At 35.0% G+C, this 25,241-nt stretch overlaps 1 protein-coding gene across 2 annotated transcripts; it reads right to left on the bottom strand.

Moving 5' to 3' along the window:
• Positions 1-1,317: 1,317 nt before the first annotated feature.
• On the bottom strand, positions 1,318-22,518 carry Rxylt1 (ribitol xylosyltransferase 1). Of its 2 annotated transcripts, XM_076853066.1 has the most exons (6): positions 22,212-22,518; positions 21,239-21,391; positions 18,837-18,939; positions 7,365-7,679; positions 4,824-4,994; positions 1,318-1,745 (listed from the first exon to the last, which is right to left on the bottom strand). In XM_076853066.1, exons 1-6 carry the CDS (start codon positions 22,378-22,380, stop codon positions 1,328-1,330), a joined length of 1,329 nt encoding a protein of 442 aa, XP_076709181.1. In that variant the 5' UTR covers positions 22,381-22,518; the 3' UTR covers positions 1,318-1,327. The 2 variants fall into 2 exon arrangements, with proteins under 2 accessions (XP_076709181.1, XP_076709182.1); XM_076853067.1 differs by lacking the exons at positions 21,239-21,391; positions 22,212-22,518 and adding an exon at positions 16,718-16,817 and having other exon boundaries at positions 18,837-18,920.
• Positions 22,519-25,241: the final 2,723 nt, after the last annotated feature.

Here is a 25,241-nt window from a genome sequence, read left to right as displayed (position 1 = left end):
ACCATAGATCTATATAAACACCTAGACAATAGTACTCTTGGGTATCCCTCTCTTGGGACCTCTCCCTTCTTGGAAACTCTGCATTCTTTTATTACCCTAAATCCTGTTACTTTGCTCTCACCCTTGTGTCCATGGATTTTATTCTTCAAATTCATGGGACAAAGAATCTGACCTCATGCTTTGTGCTACAATTTGAGTTGGCTAAAGTCTTATTCTATACTTCCATGACCATTACTACTGAGTTTAGGCACCAATTGGGTTCCAGCTGCTCCAGTTCATGGTTTTATATGAATCTTGACTAAATTCTGCATCCAGGCAACTGTCTTAACCAGATGTAAAATAGTCCTGAGTAACTGAAAAGTCTTAACTCTGAAAGATTTGTCCACATACATTCCTAGCATGACATTTGATTGTTCTCAGGTTATGTAAATAAGCATGTGTTAATTAGCCAAAGTTATTGCTAATTAGTTAGACAAGAAAAACATATTACTCTAAATAGTATATTAGATAACTTACATATTTCACATGTACAATGGAACCTGTGAGATGCTCTTTTCACCATTTCACACTGAAAGCCACCATGACTCAAAATGAAGAGGGCACTACAGATCCAAAGTCATATATGTAAGTCAGGATGATTGCTGGGCACTTCAGGTTCAAAGTCATATATGTGAGTCAGGATATGTTCAGTTGTAGCTTATCAGTTCCCAGGTAGAAGGTGTAGAGGCAAGCTCTTAATCCTGGTTTTGTCAGACTCCAAATTGCAGTCTTTTGACTACAAGAAAATGCTTCCCTAGAGTGTGGTTATTCTATTTTCTTGTCAAGTTTTTTAAATTGACAGATAAAATTGTATGTACTTATCACTTAGGGTTTGAAGGAAATACATATTGTGGAGTGACTTTAGCTAACCAGCATAAGCACTACCTCACAGTTACCACTTCTGTGGTGAACACTTAACAGCAACTCTCTTGGCATTTAAAACCTTTTGATATATTATTAGCCATAGCCATCATGTTGTACACTAGTTTTTGAACTTATTCTATCTAGTTGAAATTTTATATCCTTTTACTACCATCTCCCCCAGTGACTGGTAACTACTATGAGAGATGCTGAAATACTCAATTGTAGAAATGAATCTTAGTAACTTCACTTTCATTTATAGCTTATACACAGGAGTGGCCCAATAAGTGGTGTACTTGGTCAGTGTAAATACAGTGTAAATCTAGAATTTATGACAGTATTTAAAGAACATTTATCAATAAGTACACATACTCAGTAATGGAAATGATTTAAAAAATCATGTCTTAGTTCAAAAGATAATTAATAATTAATGTTTATTATTCATTAAAAATGAATTTTCTAAAACATCAGTAAATTTCATTTTTAGCTCTGTTTTGAAGTGTTGATACCATTGAAGTAATTCTTTTCTTCTCTGAATCTTTTCTTGTAAAACTATAGTTTTCTCTTTTTCTAAAATGGCAGGAAGTTCCTTCCAGTTTTTAATAAAGATGAAGGGAGCACCCCTGGACTTGAGTAACTGCAGAGGGGCATTGTGGTGAACAGACGAATTTCCACAGTTGCCCCCTGTCATCACGTCTTCCACCACAGGGATGGAGCCATAGGAGCAGGCCTCATATATTCTATAACACTCTGTGTTGACTCCTACTGGGCACAAAGTGAGGTCACTGTGAAGCAAAGCATCTTGGTAATTCTTAAGACTTACATTTGTTTCTTGAGGCTGCCACCTGGAAAACCAGAAAAATAACTGTAGGTTTCATTTTACTAAGCAAATCTTTTATGAAAGAAAATACTTTGTCTTTTTAATGTCAATTATCAGAAATGATGAACATATTATAAGGATAGACAAAAGATATCTAAAATCTTGGCCCAAACAGATTTCTTAAAAATTTGAACATTTTATTTAATTTTAAAATTTTTAGTTGTAGATGAACACAATACCCTTATTTTATTTATTTATTTTTATGTGGTGCTGAGGATAAGAGCCAGTTCCTCATACATGTAAGCCAAGCATTCCACCACTGAGCTATAACCCCAGCTCCAAAATTTGAACATTTTATAGATGCACATTAAAAACAATCTATTGGTCGCTGAAAAATTCCTGAATGAGTAATATTAATTTAATCTTTATTTTCTGAGTGCCAAGTCCTCTCTTTTCTCCCTTCTCATTGCATTCTAGTTCTAGTGGTGAATATGGACAGTAAGAAAGTCAGATCAGGTAAGGTCCTAAGAAACTCAGTGAGACCCTGTCTCTAAATAAAATAAAATAGGAGCTGGAAATGTGGCTCACTGGTTAAGCAACACTGGGTTAAATCCCTGGTTACAAAAAAAAAAAAAAAAAAAAAAAAATCAAATCAGTAAGTTTTCTAGAATGTGTTAAATGCTGTGTGGAAAAATAAGAGAGAAGCTGTAAGAGGATAGGGTAGCAGTCTGCAATAAGTGACCAGGGAATATTTCACTGTAGTGGCATCTGAGCATAGTTCGAGGTAAAGGAGCAGGCCATGCAGATCTTGGGAGAGCAGAGTAGAGAGCAAGCCAGAGGAAGGCCTGTGACAGAGTGTGTCTGGTGTATTCCAGGAACAGCAGGGAGGCCAGGATAGTTGAAGCAGAGGAACTGAAGAAGGAAATAGGAGATAAGTTCTGAATGGCCTTATCTAAGGGGTGTCTTACATGTAATGTAGGGTTTGATTAGAGGATGACATGACCTGATGATGTAGGTTTCATGAGCATCAGTCTGGTTGTGGGGTTCAGAATGGATTGTAGGGGGTAAGGGTACAAGCTGGGTGATCAGTTAGGAATCTAGACTTTCTCTCCTGTTTTTATTTTCTCAGTGACATAAAAATAAGATAATAAAGTAAAAGAGATGGGGAGGTGGCATTAAAGTTCAGGAGAGAGCAGGGATGAAACAGTCTTCTAGGAGAATGGCAGAATGCATGGGCAAGGAAGAGGATGATTGCTGGGCACTTCAGGTTCAAAGTCGTATATGTAAGTCAGGATATGTTCAGTTGCATGGGTGCAGGTATGGAGTAAGCTGAGAGCTGGATTTAATTACAGTTGGGAATTGCCAGTTTAAGAAACTTGGGGAGTTGAAGGGATATGCAGTCCTGACTAAAATTTATGTCAGGTATACAATAAAGTGAATAGATGGAGTGAAGGATAACAACAGGGTAGTAGGAACAAAGGACTGTCAATTCTAGCTGAATTATTGGAGTCAGATATTACAGGGAATGAGGTAAAAATGGTAGAATATGGTACAGAGATGTTAGAATTTGAGGTCATCTTGAGGGAATGTGATATGTGTAATGACAATGTCTAAAAAATGAGCATGAAAGGAAATGGTTAAGGTAAACTGGGGGCCCAGAGCAAGGAGGAAAAGGTGTAAAGGAACTGCAAGATGGAGGTGATGGAAGAACTATCTAGCTAGATTTGGAAATCACCACACTAGTGTCAGACAAGGTCTAAGAGTGTGCTAGAAGCAAAACTCTTCAAGGGATTAGGGGGATGAACCCAAGGGCCAGTATATGATTTCAGAGTGTAAAGTAATTGCAATTTTGTCTGTGGGCATGAAATTTAAAGTTGGGAATATTATGGAGGGAAAGAAGAGAATGGTCTGGAAGTAGCAATGATAAGCAAAGATACCTACTCAACCTTGGGCTCAATGGATTGAGAGGAATTATAAGAATAATTCTCTTTCTCCAGAAAGCCTTTGTTATTTTACACTGTTCTCATCAATTCCTCTGCAGACACATTGGCCCTTGTGCAAAGTGTATTCCTGACTTCTGATCTTTGCATTTGCTCTTTTTTTCTGCCTTAATATTCTTCTCCCAAATATATACAAGGCTCACCTCCCTTCACCTTCTGCAGGTCTGTGCTTAATGCCTACCTTGCTTGTGTGAAAATATCAAGTGATCCAGGACCCCTAGTCCTCTCTATGCCCCTCTTCTGCCTAATCACTTTTCATGATATTTCTCATTTTCTGTTCTTGTCTCTTCCAAAAATCACATAAGTGCCAGGAAAGCATGGACTTGGATTGTTTTGTTCACTATTATATTTATCACAAAACAGTTCCTGGAATACAGCAGTTACCTTCACAGTAGATTAGGAAGAATTCTAGAAGAGAGTATTTTCTATAATTAAAAAAATAAATTCCTAGATCTAGAAAAACAGTTTTAAGGTATTAGTTCCCTAATGAATGTGCTTTATATTAAAAACTCCATTCGTTTATTTAAAAACAGCATAAATGATTCCAAAGTTACTTCCTTTACTCTATGAACACCTGTTTTCTATGTAAAAGATGGAAGAAAATTAACCTTAGTAGGTCTATTCACTCACCATTTATCCTAGGTCTACCTTGTTCAAGGCCCTATGTTAGAGTAGAGGATTCAAAGAAGAATATATAATCCCTGTCCTTGGGATGGTGTCAGGTTCTCGATTGTGTGAAAAATATGGTAGGCAAGTCTTGGCAAACCAAATTGGTCTGTTGAATATCTTATGGAGTTAAGACCTTACTGACATTTACAGTCTCTTGTGTGCCAAATTAGAATAACAAATATTATTGAGGAAACCCTAACGTGACATTTGCAAATGATAGATACAAGCGTTTTTCTTCAAGATGGACTATAGCTATAGGACAGTCTCCCTATTTTTAATGTATACAACCTAATCTCTTCACAGTTTTAATTACCAATGTATCTTCTTGGTATAAATGGAGATAATAATGCTTCAATGGAAACCTTCTGTGTTTGTACATAAAGTTACACTCAGACTGAAGAACAGAATGGATGAATCAAGTAAACAGAACTTACTGTTGTCTTGCTGAAATCCAACAAAGCTTATCATTTCCATCTTGTTTCAAAATGTTCATTAGTGCCTGTCTAGATGAATTTTCATAAACAGTTCCTAAGAAATTACATAAATATGGCCTCTCATCATGCAGCATTGACCAACTTGCTTCTACCACAGGAAAATTCCTGTATCTATAAAAATAAGTACATATGAGTTAATTTATGACATATGATTGGCAATATCCCTACATTCCATCTTCTTACGTAGGACTATACATAGAAAAGAGACTTAAAATAGGATTTCTAAATCTAAAGTTGTTAACTTTCTATACTTGCTTCAGAAAAGTCCCTGAATCAAGTGACTTGAAAAAATTTAACATTGATATCTCTTAGAAAAATGTCATTGAGATATTGTGCCTAAAATTCTTTGTTTTTTATTTTTACTTCTATTATTCACTTACAGTTGTTAGGCTTGTTGAAATCAAGAAATTCAAAGCATAATGACTCATCTACATTCATTATATTCATGATTTAATTAATGTTTTAGCCAGGTGATGGGAAGATCACAGAATACTCTTGGTAGGGAGAGAGTGATCAAAGGGTGTGAAGTTTCAGTTAGGAGGAATAAGGTTTAGTGGTGTACTGCACAGAATGGTGATTATAATAAATAATGCACTGTATATTTTAACATTGCTAAAATAATAGATTTTCAATGGTTCACCATAAAAATTATGTAAGTTGATGGATTAGTTATTTAGCCTAATTTTATTGTTCCACCTTGTAAACACATATCCAGACATCACACTGTATTACACACACACACACACACACACACACACAGAAAAAAGGAAATATTATAGAACATATGTTGCTATAGCAAAGAATTCTGAAAAATTAATTCCAATGGTTTTTCAAGTAGATTAAAACAAAAAAATCTTTTATTCCACATAAGGAAGGCTTACTGCAAGTGAGTCATTCTTAGGGGCATTTGGGGATAACAAGGATCAAACTAGGCCTAAATATAACCTTCATATGAGAGCAAAGCTTTAATAATTTGTTACAGTTAGTCTATAATGAGGTTTCCCAACTTCAGCACTATGGATGTTTTTGGGTCAGGTAACTTTTGTTGTGGAAGCTGTACTATACATTGTGGGATGTTTGGCAGTACCCCTGGGCTCTACCTGTTAGATGCCAGTTTTTGCAACCTCCACCCTCCAGTTGCAGCAACCAAAATATTTCCAGACCTTGCCAAATGTCTCCTGGGACAGAGTGGGGTGGGGTGAGGTGGGGAACTGTCCCCTGGTTGAGAATTACTGATCTGTAAGACATATGATTGTTGGCCTAGTCCAACAATACTAGCATTATCATAAGTATCCATCTTATACTATGTGAATAGGTTATGCAATGCTACTGTGAAAAAGTAAAAAAATTCAAAGCGTTTTACAAATATGGGCTCTTCTCAAGGGATAGATTTTTTTCCAGAGGCTCTTAAATCTGGCTATATTTAACAAAAACCTTTCTGACTAGCCCCACCCAAACCTACTGAGTCAGAATATTGTAAAAGTAGGCCTGGGAATATGTCTTGTCTAGCATGCTTTCCTGCTAACATTTGTGCAGCTAACTAAACAATGGTCAAAGGCTACATCTGGCAACCAGTGACTGAATAATGAATATTTGATTAAAAAATCATATCAAATAATTTGTCCACTTAACTAAAATTTATTGAAAGCCTTACCACACACAGGCACTATTTTAGGCTCTAATCTAAAATTAAAAGTGAACAAAAGAGATAACAATCCTTGTCCTCAGGTTTATGTACTAGTGGCAACTTACCATTTTTGGGTGTGTGTGTAATACTGGGAACAGAACCCAGGGGAGATCTACCACTGAACTACATCCCCAGTCCTTTTAATTTTTTAAGTTGAAACTGGTTCTTGTTAATTTTCCTAGGCTGGCCTCGAACTTGTCTTGTGATCCTTCTGCCTCTTAAGTAGCTGGGATTACAGGTGTGCAGTATTGCACCAGAGTACAATTTACCTTAAAGCTACTGTAGTCTTAATTAAAACTTTCTGTTAACAGAGAGAGAAAAAAATGTTTTGTATTTTATAGCTGGAGAAAGATTATATATTAAGAACATTAGCCACATTTAATTAATCTTTCCTTTTATAGAAGGGATTTGTGCAAATTCAACCAGCCCCAAACCCAAGGGTATGGTGTGTTCTTAATATAATAATATTTAGCCTTAAAAGTAATTTTGTTTACTTTATCATTATTCATTTTTTGCTAAACATCTCTTTAGGGTACTCCTAATAAAGCTTGAATATCCATCCTTCATCTCAGAATTCTGAAACAAAATAAAACAAGTTTATCTGTTCTCATAAAAGAATATAATACTCTAAAAACATCACTGTTATCACCAAAGAATGAGACCACACCCTAATTTTGCCTTTAGGAAAGATTATCCTTGGCCTCAATGATCCAAGAAAAATTAAATATGTCACCATTTTAAACAATTTATTGTAACTTAGAGTCTAGAAAAGAGTAATAATGTTTTATACTTACGTTGCTACTCCTAAAGGCCATTGAAAAATATCCACGTCATTAATCCAAGGGCTGTCATATGTTATGAAAAGCAGCTCCACTAAGCCTCCATTTTTTTTGAGAAACTTGAGTATCCAGTCATTATCACAAAGTTCATTTCCAAGCAAAACCACAGCAAGATGCTGAAGTTTTTGAGTTTTCATTAAAGTCTGTGCAAAAAATAACCACTGGGTGGCATGAGAGATCTTTGCTTTTTCTCTTCCATTTAAAACAAGCACCACATTACTGGTATCAATGGGGAAGTACCCTGGGACTACAGATGGACCAGTGAGGAAGCTGATGAAAACAACAAATGAAAAACAAGAGACAGACAAAATCAGGATTAAAGATATTTGGTATCAGAAGTTTCAAATCAGTTTATATATAATCTATAATGAACTTTAATTCATATTCTCTCTAGAAATGAAATTTCTATAATATAATAAGTTCTTTCAAACATGTTTACATGATGGAATATGATTGAAGATCAATAGGAAGTTTTGGCTGAAGACAGATCAACTTGCATATGATGATCAGAAGTGTGGGATCTTTTATTTTTATTTCTTTTGTCACATTTAAACATTCCATGAAGATTAGGCCTCAATATATAAAGGAAAACAAACTTTTTTCCCTAAAATGATAATTTTATGTAAATTTGAAAGCACACATAGGAAAAAGATTTATACTTTATATATCTAGTATCAGAATAAATGTAAAAATTTGAATAGGAGGATACACATCAAACTCATATTAACAATTGCCTCTGAGGGGAAAGGAAAATGAAAGGTACTGGGAAACAGGACAAAGAAAGCCTCCTTGGGGTCAATGCTACAGACCTAATGCACAGGTCAGAGATTCTCAGCATCTTTAGGGTTTCATTAACTTAGTGATTCCCAAACCAAAAGAAATGCCTAACAGTTCCATTTAAAAAAGTAATTAGTTCTTTCCCTCCAACTAGCATTTACTGTTATTTGTATTCTTGATGACTGTAATTCTAACTTCAGTCAGATGAAATATCAGTAGTTTTTTTTTTGGTACCAGGGATTTAAGCCAGGATGCATAACCACTGAGCCATAACACCCAGCCCTTTTTAAATATTTTATTTATAGAATGGGTCTGTTAGGGCCTTGCTAAATTGAACTCACAATTCTCTACCTAACCTCCCAAGACACTGGAATTATAGATGTGTGACACTACGCCCAGCTCCCTGTAGTTTTGATTTGGATTTCCTTAATTGCTAAAGATTTTGAACATTTTCTCATATAATTATTGGCCTTTTGAATTTCTTCTTTTGAGAAGTGTCTGTTTAGTTAATTTGCCCATTTATTGATTGGGTTATTTTTTTTTTTAGGTATTAAGATTTTTTAAATTCTTTATATATTCTGGATATTAATCCCCAGTCAGAGAATAGCTGGCAAAGATTTCCTCTCATTCTGTAAGTTCTCTCTTCACATTCTTGTCTCCTTTGCTTATACATTGTTGGTAGAACTGCAAATTAGTACAACTATTTGGAAAGCAGTATGGCAATTCCTCAAAAGACCTGGAATACAATAATCGTATGACCCAGCTATTCCACTCCTTGGTATTTAGAAATAAAATAAAGCATAGAATAGTTATATATGCATACCAGTGTTTACAGCAGTGGCAATTCACAATAGCCAAGTTATGGAACCAGCCTAGGTACCCATCAGACAAATGGATAAAAAAGAATGTAGTATTATACACAATGGCCATTTACTCAGCCATAAAGAATGAAATTATGTCATTTGCTGGTAAATGTATGGAACTAGAGACCATCATGCTAAGTGAAATAAGCCACTTATAATGGTCAAATGTTTTCTCCCATACGTGGAAGCTAGAGAAGATCAAAAAGAAAGGAATAAAAAGAGTCAGGGAATCTCATTAAATTAAAGGATTAGTAATAGAGTAGAGGAAGGGGATTGAGAGGAAGGGAAAAGGGGAGGGCATAGGTAAGCACTGGTGAAGGAAATCTATTAAGTTATGCTATGTCCACATATAAATGTGCCACAAAGAGTCCCCCATATGTAATGATAATTCATAATAATAATAACAATAGAAAAGAGATCAGTAGAATAGAGCAAGTGGATAAGGGGAGGGAAAGGGAAGGTACTGGGGAATGAGATTGATCAAATTATGTTATGTATATGTTCTAACATGGCATAGTGAATCCCATGATTATGCATAATTATAACGCCCCAAGAAAATATAAATTTAAAAAAAAGATTGTGGGGAAAAATGTGACTGGGGGGCTGGGGTTGTGGCTCAGTGGTAGAGCGCTTGCCTAACACATGTGATATGTTGGATTCGATCCTCAGCACCACATAAAAATAAATAAATAAAATAAAGATTAAAAAAAAAGTGAATTGGTCAAGAGACTTAGTGTAATCTTCCTAACAGCTTAGAAGCCATTTAAAAAATCAAACCTATGTACTGGAAGAAAAAATAATAACCCTATTTCATTCTTAACTAATCACAAATACTTAATAATGGGATGTGTGCACCTGAGTTATCCTGGAATCAGAGTGGATACTGCCACTTTCACTTCTTGTTCTACCCTGATTTTTATGTGGTACTTTCATTTAATTGTAGCAACCATGGAAAACTCAGCTTTACAAAGGTAAAACATCATTAAAATAAATATAGGGTAATCCAGTGTTTCTACTGTGATACCACCTTCAGTTAGCAGTTGGCATGGTGTCTGACAGATGTCAAACGTAGCCATGTTTCCTTGTCTCAGTACACTGTCTGGGAAACAGTGATAGAGGTTACAAAATTTTAAGGGAAAAGAAAAACAACTGCATAAGATTCAGGTAGTTGGGTGGGTATATGTGTTTTGTTGGGAGGTTAGTCAGTCAAACTGCAGTGGGTTGAGAAGTTGGGATTGGAGAATATGAGTGTAGACAACTATTTTGAAAATCTGCATGAGAAGGCAAGAAACAAACAGTGAAAAGTCAGGGATAAAGGACAGCAAGAAAGTAACTGACCAAGCAAGGTCCTGGAAGAGGCACATGGGATGTAGAAGTGAGGTGAACTAGGAAAGACCAACTCATTGACTGAGAACTCAGGAAAGAGTAAGGATGGGTGAGGGATGAAGGTGAATGTTACAACGGCTAATAAAGGGAGATAATAATAGATGCCTCAATTTTTGTGATGAAGCTGGAGGCAGGATTGTCCGCTTAGAATGAGATCAGGTAGGCATTAAGGAGTGGGCTAGCAGAGTGGACAAACTTTCAGCCTCCCATCTGGTCTGCCTGCACCCAGCTGTCTTCTTCAAATAATTTTTCCACATGGCTGTTAGAGAAGCATAAACATCTGCAAAAACATGATCTTCACTATTCTGCTCAAATAGGTTCAATTGTTTTTCACTGCCAGCAATAATGTCCGAGAGCCTTAAGATGATGTATATATATATAAGGTTTAACATGATCTGGCCATTGCCCAATTCTCTCAGTTTCAGCCATGCTACCTCATCTTTAAGCTCTAAGGGAAATCAGATAGCTTGCAATTTACCTCATCTTTATGCTCTAAGGGAAATCAGATAGCTTGCAGTTCCATGCACAAGCCAAGCTGCTTCTCAGTTTTGGGTCTCTAATGTCACCACTGCTAGGGATATAATCTCTCCTCTCTCTGCTTTGCTAACTCCTACACATTTTAAAGACTCAGTAGTTATCACCTCCTTTAGGAATTCTTTCTCCAAAGGCCCCACAACCCAATGCTATTCATATTAGGTTAGTTGTCATCTGTGTTTCCTAATTAACTGTTATGATGGAGTATGCATATTGTTATTATTATGCTTTCTATACTGCATGACAATAATTTGTTTTTCTTAACTACTAGTGAAGTCCTCAAGATTAGGGGAAAGCATTTTATTCATTTTGAAATTCTCAGAACCTACTAAGAATTAACTTTAGTAGGCCCTCAGTAAATGTTGAATACATAAGTAGCAATTTTCTGTGAGAGAGTTATATGCTCTATCATTTAAGTTCTCCTACTGCTTAAAATATGAACCAAGGAATGTAAATTCAATTTAATAGCAACTTTCCTGATACACATTTATTTTATAAAGTGAAGGTATTTATTTGTGATGAATGCTATATTTTAATTTACTAAGTTATTAGTTAAGGATCAATCAAAGTTCCATTAACTGAAGAGTAAACATATTTAAAGAATTGATACAGAGAATTTTTAAACAGTGATTTGCTTGTCTATGATATGCTAGGATATTTTTAACAATCAGAATTATAGTTTTCAATATTTTTCTTCTGTTGCTTGTCTCAGTTGAAAAATTTCCTTCAAATAAATACTTACAATGTTAAAAAAAACCCAGAGAAGGGGCTGGGATTGTGGCTCAGTGGTGGATTGCCCGCCTAACATATGTGAGGCACTGGGTTAGATACTAATGAATGAATATCATATACACCACTATTATGTTAAGGGAACTATGATGACAAAGTACCTAGTGGTCTCAAAAGTGCCTTAATAAGTGATAAATGCACAATGCAAAGTCACATGACTGTCAGTCATTGGATTCTATATTATTATTTTTTTGCTTAATATATAAGAAACTTCAGTTTTATAAAACAGGTATATCTAACTTTTTTTTTTTAAGTACTGTGTATAGAAATCAAGGGTATGCTACCACTGAACTACACCCATACCCCTATTATTTATTTTTTATTTTGAATCAAGGTCTCACTTGTTAAATTGCCAGTGTTGTCCTTAAACTTGTGATCCTCCTGCCTCAGTCTCCCAAGTTCCTGGGATTTCAGTACAGGCTACCAGGCCTGGCTGGTATATCTAATTTATGAATGGTTCTTACACTGAGTAGCTGCTGTGATTCACCCCTTAATCTGAAGGTGCAGAGTAGCTATAATTCCACACTTTCCCATTTTAGTATTATGATGAAACACCCAACTCTCATGATAGCTCATAAGAATGGGAGATTGGGCCAGGAGAATGTGATTTTGGAGGATAAGTCATCTTTCCCCCAAAAGAGGGTGTCACAATCATGTTCATAATCTATTAAAGATTAATACACCATAATATAATATTTTTTCATAAACTGTACATTGTAGACTTCTAATTTACAAATGAACTTTTAGCACTCAAATTTTTATAATTTTGATGTTACTTGTAATACATTTCTATTAATTTAATCTTCTAATAACAATATCATAGCTTTAACTCCCAGTATATTATAATACTAATATATTTATTTCATTTTTTTCAGAGAACTTATTTTTTAACAACCTAAAATGTCAGTTTTTTTCACATGTAACTTTCTATTTTGATTTATTTTCATATTATTTGCCTAAGGTGGACAAATCTCTACGAATTGTTCAAACATAAACTTATTTGTTCACCCTAGATAAATAATGCAGTCATAGAAATGGAAAACAACATGTGAGAATTTGTTTTATTTTTAAGAGGATGAACAGGCACATACGAATTGTTCAAACATAAACTTATTTGTTTGTATGTGCCTGTTCATCCTCTTAAAAATCAAACAAATTCTCACATGTTGTTTTCCATTTCTATGACTGCATTTATGTCAGTGAGTCTGAATTTTAAACTCTATTTGTTTTCAGAGTCAGCCTCGATAAATAACAGGTTAAACTATTCTAAGACTAGAAAAAGAATTAAAAAGGGTATCTTTATGATAGAACTGTTTAGGAGTGAAACTGTTATGTTGATTTCACTTAATCCCCCACCCCCTTTTTTTTTGCTATGCTGGGGACTGAATCCAGGAACTTACGCATGCTAGGCATGCATTCTATCTCCTAATTTTAGACTCTTAATTCTGTACATATTTAGGCCCTTGTCCATCAACTCTCTATATTAAAAACCCCCGAGTTCTGCTTATATAAGCATTGAAGATATAAAGCAGTGTTTACAAATGTATCAATACATTACTTTTTTTTTTTTGCCTTCTAAATTTCCATTAGTGTTTTTTTCCTTAAAGAATTATAACATTAAAGTCTACTGGGATTGCACTTTTTTTACTTTTTAATTTTTATCTAGTGAGTCTGGAAATGTCTATGAGGTTTTCTTAGTTGGATTTTATATATTTATTTGCACCTAGTTAACAATTTAACTCTTTTTTCCCCCCCAAAATAATCCATCATATTCAAATTAGGTACTCTATTTTTATTTTTTGCTTTTTGAATTCAAACATTGAAAACTACTGCTTCCAAATACTAAAATCTGTGGGTCAAAGTATAATGAAATATAGAAGATTTGGTCTTAAGGTATTTCTTTAGTAAGATAATTAATAATCACAGAGAAAAAAATAGTTAATTTTACAATGAGGAAACTGGCAGTACTTTTGCCAAGTGATCAAAGTCAACATAATAAGCAATGGGGGAAAAAAGATGGGTTGAAGACAGTGCAATGTTACTTCTGAAGTATTATAAATAAAACCCCATAATCTCCATCCAATCATGGGGAAACATGAGACAAAACCAAACCAAAGGACATTCTATAAAATAAATGTGCAATACTCCTCCTAATTCACAAGGTCATGAAATACTGAAGACTATTGCTGGGCATGGTGGTGCATGCATATTTATAATCCCAATGACTTGGGAGGCTGAGACAGGAGAATTGCAAGTTTGATGCCAGCCTTCCCAACTTAGAAACACCCTGTCTCAAAATTAAAAAATAAAAAGGGCTGGGGTATGTCTCAGTGATTAAGTGCCCCTAGGCTCAATCCCAGGTACCAAAATAATAAATAATAATTGAGCCTTTAATCCACAAGCATTTAACTGATAATAGTTAATATAGTGAGACTATTTCCTATGGCATAATTTTTTTAAAATTTGTTTATATTTTTTGACTTTTCTCTTTTGGAATAATTTCAGATTTACAAAAATATTGCAAAAAAGTCCCACAAAAATTTTATTTATACCTTTCATCCAGATTCCTCAAATGTTAACATCTTATATAACCATAATATAATTATTTATCTGAGAAAATTATCATTGATATTAAACTATTATCTAATTCACAATACTCAGATTTCAATAGCTGTGACACTCCTGTCCCTTTTCTGACCCCAGCTTCAGATCTAGGATCACATAGTGTGCTTTGTTTCCAATCTTCCAAAAGATAGTTCCTCAGTCTGTCTTTTTTTTTTTGGGGGGGGGGGTACTGGGGATTTTGGTATTTGCTAAATTGTTTTGAGTCTTGATAAATTGCTGAGGCTGGCTTTGAACTCGTGATCCTCCTGCCATGTCCTCTGGGATTACAGGTATGCTCCACTGTGCCCAGCAATTATTTCATATTTTGAGTGACATAGCACATATATTCCTCTCCTTAAGGAAAAGTGTTAAAATATCCCAATTTTTGTATTTTGATACTTTTCAAGTACACTTTTCAACTTCTATCTTTGCAGTGTTCTATCCTACATATACTTGTATACCAAAATGCATTTTTTTTTTTAATTGAAACTGTCCAGGTAGGATTTCAACAAATCCTGCTTTCATGGTTTGCTGACAAATTAAACATTTATTTATTTCAGTATTAAGGGAAGCTACGAAAACACCAGTGGAAATAAGATACTAAAAACTTACCATTTGTTGCTCTAAGAAGTGCATAATCAATTTATAAATAAGTCTACTACCACCTTTAGTTACCTGTTTGTAAAGTCGAGAAGAAACATTCCTAACCATTTCTGTAAACTAAGGAGGACGAAAAGGGAAATAGGACACTAGAAGGTACTTAATTATTTTGTCAAGAATAAATTATTGCATTGCCAGGTTTCTAGTTATTTAATATTTTAATTTTTGAAGAATTATGCATTGATTGCCAGTATATATACATTTTCTAAAGCCAGCTAGCAATTATATTTTGGCAGTAATATGACTGACAATTTATTAAGAAACTATGAATAAGAACTGTGGAAAACCAACTTGTCTTCTCTATAATGAAAAGAAGAAATGGGATCTGAATGTTCTAAAATTGATAAGTACCGATATAAAGTGATAATGGGAGTCAGGGCTATAGCTCTTGCTCTAAATACTATCTCATGCTATGATATTCAGAATTCATGCATAGTTGGACTTACCTGATGCCACAGAATCTTACTGAAACTAAGGCAAAAAATTATTACCTATAGAAAGGATATGAGAAAGACCTTTGTCTCATAGGGAGTGCCTTTGTCTTAAGTAATATGTATTCCTTGGAGCAAGGAGTTGATACTTAATTTAAGAGAAGTGTCATCTGATGACTGATTCAAAGACTGGTATTTCTGCTATTCAAACAGTCTTTGGGTATTATAAGAAGTTATTTACTTGCATTTCTAATTTTTATCTATCGCAAAACTCTTTTTTTTTAGGTATGGATGATTAACCTACAAAAATTACTGTTTCATTCAGATTATTTGATTCATTATAAGACAAGATGTGTTCTGAAAAGAAAATAATATACCACCATCCTATGTCAATCAATTTGCCTTCTCAGAGACAGCTAAATTCTTATTTCTTTTGGTTTTAAAAATCTGTTTTCCATCTTGTTTCTATCTATATCTGCTAATACTTAGGTAGTGTACTTGCAGTTAAGTGCAATTTTAGTCTCCTAAGAATACAAAACCTCCTAAATGTATCATTAGGAGATTAATTTGTATTATATAGTATCACATTAGATTTAGGGAAGAAAAGGTGGCTTTTCTCTTAAAATTTGCTTTATCATAGTTTTATAGTAAAGCATACTTTTATCACAGCACTTCATTTTTAAAAAATAATTATGAATAAATAATAAAATAGCAAGAAGACTTCTATAGTGATTACTACATGCTATATACTATTCCAAGCACTGTACATCTATTATTGCATTTAATATTTAAAACAATCCTGTGAAACAGGAACTTTTTTGACTTATTATAATTTGGAGAAAACCCAGGAACAGAAAGGTTAAGAAACCTATGTGAGATCAGACAACTAAGTATTAGAATTGGAAATGGAACTGCAATAGTCTGGCTTCAGCTGAGTTGTTACCTTGCTACACTGCCCAAAGGTGTCAATGGCTTCATTGGGCTAACCAGCAGTTCAGTTTGACCTGCATGTGTTCAGATGCTGAGCACAGACTATGTATGCTGTTTACTGACTCATATGGTGAGTAAGGAGTCATATTTCTTATCTTCAGAAACACATTAATTTGGGAAGAACTACCATAATTAAGCCCAGTGCTTTTGATTCCATGTTTAATCAAAAAACTCTCAAGGTATCACTTATAGCCTGCCTGGATGGAAAGAAACATGCCACTGAAGCCAGTACAAGCAGTTGCCTAATAGTTCCCTTCCATTTTGAGTTACTTACTTGGTTTCTGGATTGCATTCTTTGGATCTGTGAGTTGTAAGAATCAGTATTTCTGAGCCTCATGAACTTGAGAACACTGATAATAACTTTATGCTAATGCCTGAGAACAGTAAGGAGGCTAAAATTAAATGATATAAACTCTCTATAAATGTAAAGGTTTATTTAAACAAAACATATATTTTTCAACTTTATTTTGTTTATTTTTTAATGTGGTGCTGAGGATCGACTCCAGAGTCTCACACGTTAGGCAAGCGCTCTACCACTGAGCCACAACCCCAGCCCTAAACAAAACTAAATATTTACACTTATTTAAAACAAGCATCCTGCGATTCGAAACTCTTTCAATATCTTCAAGGTAAATCATTACTTTTGATTCATTTTTGGTCAAGTAAGGACGGTGAATGTGTTCAGGCATTCAAGTTAGTACTCACATAACCTCTTTAATTCAAAACTTGTAATTCCATAAAGCTTCATTAATTTTGGATAAATTACATATGCTACTTTTCATAAGCCTAAAACTTAAACAAGTTGCTTTATAAAAATTGGTACAATGGTGAACTTTCTTGAATACACATTCTCTTAAATCCAAAGAGAAAATAACATTGTTCTTTGATCAGACCATAAAATCTGCATAAAAATTTGAAAAGGGAAGGGTAAATTAGGTTTTCTTTTGGGAATTAATGCTGTTTGCTTAAGTCCTTTGCTACCATTGTTGTAATACAACAATGTAATATTATTCTTTTAAGCTTAAAGATGCTAATTCTTTAAGAATTTTTTTGAAAATTCTATATATTATGGCTAGAACTATTAGACAAATATCCATAACACATGCTTCCTTTCCTTTCCTTTCTTTCACTATTTTTCTTTTTCTTTTTTTGTGCTTCTAGGGCTCAAACTCATGTCCTCATACATGCTAGGCAAGTGTTCTACCACTGAGCATTCTACCACTGAGCCCACATGATTACTTTTCAAACACCAAATTATTAAATTTATACATATAAAAAACATTTACTTTCCAACATCTAAATCCTAGTATTATAAGTTGAGAACTATACTTAAGATTTGAAATGGTTAAAGCAACAGAAGCCTGAAGATGAAAGAAAAAATAATCCTCATCAATGATGATTTTTAAAAATTGGTTTACTTTTCAAGTATGATTACTTTGAGAAGATAGAATGAAACTGCTTTTCAAGTATGTATAAAGTAAATAAAGAATAAGAATGGCAGTAAAAGTTCAAATGAAATTAAGCTTAACTGTAGCTTTTCCCTTCCTAATTTCAGTGGGAAAGAAATGAAATCTTAACAGAAATTAGAAACTATGGTTCATATTTTTCACTCTAATAATACAAATGTTACATGAAATAGCATTTTAAAAAACTTTTTTTTCTTATTTCATTAAGAAAGCAAAAATCTAATAAAAATAGAATTTTCATGATAAATTATAGTTTATTATACTTTTTCTAAATAAATGATCTTAATTCTACTCAAAATATTCAGAAAATATGCAGCTAGAGAATATTATAAAATATAAATTATAAAAAGGACTTTATAAAAATACAGTATAAAAAAGTTTTAAAAATTCACTAGTTGTATTGAATCTAAAAAGGAGATTTCTGAATATCAGTAATCTATACCACTAAATATGATGGTATACATATGATGGTAATGTATTAAACATGCAATGTTTTAATTAATAAAACTCTCAAAAGTGATAGGAAAAGCTTTAATATCACCTGAATATTATAAAAAGTAAACATGACTATTATATGAAGAAAAAATGAAAATAATTTGAGGTTTGTATATTACTCTTCCAAGTATGGAATGTTAAATGTTCATCATCAGACAAATGTTACAAAATATAGAGCATTAATTTTTCCACATAATCTAATAAAACAGATATATAATTCCAAAAAAGGGGAGTATTTTTTAACATTTCATTTGTCAGTTTCATATTTCATATTTCAGTGTCCAAGTCAGCTTTAATTATGAATATTTATAAGATTTCTCTATTCTCCACAAGCTGAAATTAAAATGTTTTATAAAAATATATTTTCCTTTTAATATTTATATAAACTATTGTATAGCAGCACAACAAAAGTTAAGGTCGCACAACTAATACCTGTAATGTGTGTTTCCCACAATTGACTTTCCTTCTCTCCACTGAGCAGTCACATCAGTGGGATCAAGTAAGCCTTCAAAAATATGCTCCCAAAGATACAAACCTGACAAGTAAAAATAAATAAATAAATAAATAAATAAACATAAAACATTTAACTCTCTTGTATACTCTAGTGTGTAAGAAAAGTTTATGTTCTGTTCCTTTGTATCTTTGACTATGAAACTAGAATCTTCCCCTTTTGGTTGGTTGGCAGGCAGTTCTACCACCAAGCAAATGCCCACAATTGTCTATGTGGCAACTAATGTATGACAGAGACAACTCAAGGTGTGAGTGTAAAATGTGGCTAACTGTGGGTCATATGAAAGACAATAACCTCCCTTCCTCTAGATTTGAGAAACCCTTAGTATCCCTGGATCCCAATTACTCATCATATTTTGAAATGTAAAAGTAACCACTATATGATTAGAATTGCTTTTTATGTTATAATAAACTGGAGGAATTAAACTATTTTGTTCCAGACACAACCAGAGTAGCTCATAGAAATATATTTACAATTAAATAAGTCAAGAGGATTTTACCTCCTCTTCACTTGAACACACTTCCCTGACTGCATGATGCCCCTTGCAGACAAATACCACTTCATCTTTTGTCCTTAGGGTAGTCCCTGAAGTTTTATCATGATTTCATCTGAATGAAAGCTTTAAAAGTAAAAGAGAATAGCATCACACAATAAGGTAATGTGGAGACCTCACAATAACTTTGGGAACCTTGTTTTAATTATGCTGAAAGATGTTTTTTTTTTTTTTTTTTTTTTTTTAATTTTTATTTTCATTATACTCTGTCTCACTAAAGAACACCCAAACAACCAAAGCCTATAAGTGTTGGCAAGGATGTGAGGAAAAAGGTTCACTCATACATTGCTAGTGGGACTGCAAATTGGTATCACCACTATGGAAAGGAGTATGGAGATTCCCCAGAAAACTTAGAATGGAACCACCATTTGACTCAGTTATCCCACTCCTTGGTATATATACCCCAAAGACTTTAATTCAGCAAAATCAGCATACTACATGAAGCAGCCACATCAATGCTTATAGCAGCTCAACTCAGGTCAGAGTCATGTGGAGCTAAAAGTCAAGGGATGTGGGTAGTGTCTAGAAACTGTGAAAGGGAGGGAAACAGATTTTCATCCAGAACCTCCAAAAGTATCACAGCTTCACACAGTAAAAAATCTGTTAAGAGATAAAGTTAATTAAACTGTAATAGGGATGTGGAGATTTAATGGAAGAAATCAATACTAGAATTTTTTTTAATTGTTAGCTATTGATTGATTTATAGGCCTACATCTGGGTGTCTAAAATTTAGAGGTCAGTAGTGACCTTCGAGGATGTATCCTTGTATGTAGGCATAAAGAACTTATGAAACACAATGAAATAGGCACTTTTCACTTTCCTCTTGTTTGGTACTTTCTACTTTCTAAATCCATATCCTTTATCATAATAAATCCAATTCATGTTCAAAGGCCAAATAAAGCCCCTTCTTTTCATTAAATCCTTTCTAACTCTTATAGTCATTATTGAGGGCTTTGTTTTCTAATTGAGCATAACATGTATCCTGGGGCACTAGACCCTTATGATTCACAGAGCAAAAATACTTCATGAGCAATCAAGTTTAATCAGTTACATACTATATCCCCTTGTTGGACATTTACAATGAAGAGTGTCATATTGAAAGCTCTGAAAATCTTGAAATGAAGAACCTAATTTAACTTTGTTCTGTTCAGTGTTTTCCAAACTTGTTTGGCTATTAGGGCATGGGACACATCTGAGATTTTATATATATATATATTGTGTGTGTATGGATATATAAAATGTACATGTATATACTTGTATATTAAGTGTCCAATAAATAAAATACACAGATTCATGAGAATTCAGGCTGACATTACATTTCAATATAATGGTGCTATATAATCTGCTCTTTACATCTATAAATGAAGGTGTGTTCTGCTAAGGACCAATGATGAAAGTGCATGTGTGTGTGTATTTGTGCATGTTTATACAGATGTTATCTAATTGCAAGGAGAATAAAATATTGACAAAATGAAATAAATATATGCTCCCTTAAAGAACAATAATGAAATAAATTATATTAAAGTGAATTTAATATCAGTAATGTGCATTTATAATGCTTTTATTTTGGTACTGAGATTGAACCTAGGTCCACTTTACATCCCCAGTCTTTTTTAAAAATTTAAGACAGGGTCTTGCTAAGATGCTGAAGCTGGCCTTGATCTGTGATCCTCCTGCCTTGCCTACTGAGTTGCTGGGATTACAGGTGTGTGCCACCACAACTGGATTTATAATGCTTTTTATACGTCTTTGCTCTATATGTTGACTTACCAATGGCAGCTTTGCCCCAGATTTGTATACTGTGGTCTGTTTTTCCCTTCGGTTTATTTATTATTTGAAGATTAGTTTTAACTCTGTGTTGTTGCTCATTTTTTTCATCTTCTTCCCAAGGATTCCATTCTTCACTTCCCAAAGTAGACTGTTCTGTTTTAAAAAGAGTAATAGTGTTTAACAGTAAGGTATAACCAAAGTTGTAGATAAATTCAAATTTTATAAATTAGATATTAGAGAGTTTTAATTTCATTCTAAATTCAATTTTTCGGAGAGATGACGCAACTGAAATTGAACTGGTTAAACACATTTTTAAAAAAAGTAATCAGCAACTTAATGAACCATTGATCTGAAAGATTTTAGAAATAAAATGCTAATGTGAGACAAGCATATCCTCCAAAACAAAACCTTTAAAAATAATGGAATATTATGTATCAACTTACATGTTTAACTTTCCCGATTCTTTAATATAAGGATTGTACATACGTAACTATATGAATAATTCAGGATGTAGTGTTCACCTGTTTAGGATACTATGGTGCAAAATTCTGAATAAAAGGAGAGATACTGCTGAGTTGGATCCTAATACAATTAACAATACAGGACAGGGGACAGAATTTGTAGGTAAGTGCAGTGATCGTCCAAAGTCACTGCATGATTAGAGAAGACTCTTTCAATAAGGACACGCATGTGTTAGACCCAGTGGCCCTCTTGCAGCATTCCCGCAAATCCTGGCACTGGAGTTCGTCTTGGATATTATTTAATATGTTTTTAAAGGGAGTCCGCGCCTTTCAGCCTCGTGGTGGGGAGTAGGGTCGGCCAGCGATCTTCGGACAAGGATAAGGAGGCGGCAGGAGGAAAAGCGCACGCTGGGCCCCGGAAGGAATCCCGGACCTGCGGGCAGGGAGCTCCGCAGCCCCGCAGCCCTGCTACCTGGCGCGCGGCGGGAGAGAGGGCTCTGCCTCAGACCTACCTCGGCCGCGCCTCTCCCGCGCTGGTGCCGCCCCCCTCCTGAAGCCCCGAGAGGTCGCAGTCGGCGCCCGGCTGCGGTGCCCGAAGAAGACGAGGTAGGCGGCGTAGAGCGAGAAGAGGCAGTACAGGGCGATGAGAAACGAGCAGAACCGCTTCCGCGTCAGCCTCATCCCACTCAGTCTTCGGGTCAGGCCGCCGCGGCCACAGAGCCGCGCGAGGAGAGAAGCCAAAACGCCTAGCCGCGGCCCTGGCAGCGCCAGGAGCAGGCCCAGGCCTGGCGGGCGGGAGTCACCCGAATAATCCCCAGCGGCGGGTCCTCAGCCCCGCCCAGGCCCCGCCCCCGGGCAGTCACGAAACAGGCCCCGCCCTAGGCCCCGCCCACGACGCTAGTCCCGCCCACCTCCTGGTCTCGTACTCCTCAGGGCTGTGGAGAATCTGCTTGTCTTAGAATCTAGAATCGTGGATTGAAGGGAGCGCTCCTCCAGGCGCTGCTTGGGTAAGTGGGCAGGATGGGAGCCTCGAAGCAACTTCAGTGTTGCACTCACTTCATCTTTCAGTCTTGTCCATTTGTACGTAAAGACTTTGGAAAACAGCAGCACCTGCCAGGGTTCGTGAAGGCCACATGTCATTTTTTGTTCAACACAAAATTCCTAGCACCTAGGGACAGTTATGCTGGTAGATGAGTAAATATAAATATATTTTTAAAATAAGTAAATGATGATGGTTGCACAATATCCTGAATGTAATGAATGGCACTCAGTTGTATGTTCGGAAATGGTTCAAATGGCAAACTTTGTTTATGTACACCCTACCAAATTAAAACACTTTAAATTTTATTACTGTGAAACGAGTTGAATGCACTACAGGGATGCAAATAGAAGCTGTCAAATGGAATGTTGTCAATAAACTTTCTAAGACAAACCTTGAAAGTTGGGCTACAATTTCTTTTCAGTTGCGTCTGGTATTCCAGTTCAAATGTCTAGCAGAATAGGCAGACAGAAAACTTGTAGGTCAGAACTACAGAGTTATGCACTAACTGGTTCAGCTTTCTACTGTGATGCATAGTCCTGTTAAAATTTCTGAACAGGTTTCTATCTCCTCCTTTAGCAAAAACTTACCTTTCCTGACTATTATGCTCTTGAGTAGGTTCTTTGACTTCCATGTGACAACTAGATAATTGATAGAGAATTCTATGGAGGGAAATTTAGGTCTGAATTTATACCAGCATCACCACAGGTGATGTGACAGGTGAGGTGAAGTGACAGGCCAAAAGTACTTACTTCGTTCAGGACTCAACTGGGACTAGAATACTCTCATTTCTGTATTCTTGCCATTGAGTAGTAATGTCTGACTTCATCTAGCTTTATTGAATTTAATCATGTCTTTTTTTTTTTGTTTGTTTGTTTTACTGGGGATTGAACCCAGGGCACTTAACCACTGAGCCACATCCCCAGCCCTTTTTATGTTTTATTGCAGCACTAAAAAACGACAAAATCATGGATTTTGCAGGGAAATGGATGGCATTAGAGCAGATAATGCTAAGTGAAGCTAGCCAATCCTTAAAAAACAAATGCCAAATGTCTTCTTTGATATAAAGAGAGCAACTAAGATCAGAACAGGGAAGAAGAGCATGAGGAAAAGATTAACATTTAACAGAGACGAGTGGGGTGGGAGAGAGGGAGAGAGAAGGGAAACTGTATGGAAATGGAAGGAGACCCTCATTGTTACACAAAATTGCACATAAGAGTTTGTGAGGGGAAAGGGGAAAAAAAAACAAGGGAGAGAATTAAACAACAGCAGATGGGGTAGAGAGGGAAGATGAGAGGGAAGGGGAGGGGGGATAATAGGGGATAGGAAAGGTAGCAGAATACAACAGTCATTAATATGGTATTATGTAAAAATGTGGATGTGTAACCGATGTGATTCTGCAACTTGTATTTGGGGTAAAAATGGGAGTTCATAACCCACTTGAATCAAATGTATGGAGGATGATATGTCATGAGCTTTGTAATGTTTTGAACAACCAATAAAAAAAAAAAAAGAGAGAGATTGCTAAGTTGCTTAGGGCCTTGCTAAGTTGCTGAGGCTGTCTTTGAACTTAAATCCTGTCTAGTCACACATCTTAAATTTTCTGATTTGACAATGAATAATATTGTTTTTTCTTCCAAATTAAATCTCTTGTCAAAGGGCGAAACCATGCTGTTAAGGATATTAAAGCAATGTAGAACAGTTCTGAAGGCAGTTCCAAAGGAATCCCCCAAAGTCTTTTTGCACAACCTATGGAATAACCACATATATTTGTTAAAGACTGTTGAAATCCTAACCTCTAAGGTGATGATATTAGGAAGGGGGATCTTTGGGAGGTTATTATGTTATAAGGATGAAACCATCACAAATAGGAGTAGTGTCCTAATTAAAAAATAAAATCCCAGAGAACTCTCTTGCCTTACCCAAACTAATTTATATCAAGACTTATACTCTGATCTAGGTATATCTATTGAGAACTGAGACCATTATATTCATATACCTTATGTATAAGGATGGGAAATCAAGCCAAATATAAAGATGTTACTTTTCTACTTGTTCTAGTAATTCATTCCCAGGAATAAGGCCATAAACTAATAACTAAATTCATTATTTTAGAAAATTGCTGCAAACTATTCTGAACAGTTTGTTCTGGGAAAATGGCTATTATATCTGAAACAGATAGTTCCCTCTGGGAAAATATGCCACTTATTAAAGGAAAATTTAGTTATCATACATGCAATGGTGGCCAATTGTCCTTGGCCTGAATTAGCACCCTGGATGTAGGACTTATATTCTTAAAACTGGGAAAGTCCCAGGTAAACTAAGACAAGTTGGTCACACTACCACATCCCTAAACTATTATGTTATAAACTTTGTTCAATTCCCAGAATAGTTCACTGCTTTGAAAACCCTTCTTTAAGCCATTTGTACTCAGGTTACTGAGTCCTACAAATACCAATCTGTATCCCTTTCCTTCTGAGACTATCAAACTTTTGTCAAAGGA

This window comes from Callospermophilus lateralis, chromosome 4 (assembly GCF_048772815.1).
Source record: "Callospermophilus lateralis isolate mCalLat2 chromosome 4, mCalLat2.hap1, whole genome shotgun sequence".
NCBI classification, from domain to species: domain Eukaryota; kingdom Metazoa; phylum Chordata; class Mammalia; order Rodentia; family Sciuridae; genus Callospermophilus; species Callospermophilus lateralis.
Note: the sequence above shows the minus strand (reverse complement) of the source record. Positions and strands in the feature narration are given on the sequence as shown.

What these genes read in the sequence shown, in the direction of transcription:
- Rxylt1 (XM_076853066.1), bottom strand. Translation starts at nt 22,380, where the DNA reads ATGAGGCTGACGCGGAAGCGGTTCTGCTCGTTTCTCATCGCCCTGTAC. An exon ending in GTGGGAAACACACATTACAG is followed by an intron (nt 7,680 to 18,836) that starts GTATTAGTTGTG and finishes TGTTTTCATCAG; the next exon opens with CTTCCTCACTGGTCCATCTG. An exon ending in TGGCCTTTAGGAGTAGCAAC is followed by an intron (nt 4,995 to 7,364) that starts GTAAGTATAAAA and finishes TTATTTTTATAG; the next exon opens with ATACAGGAATTTTCCTGTGG.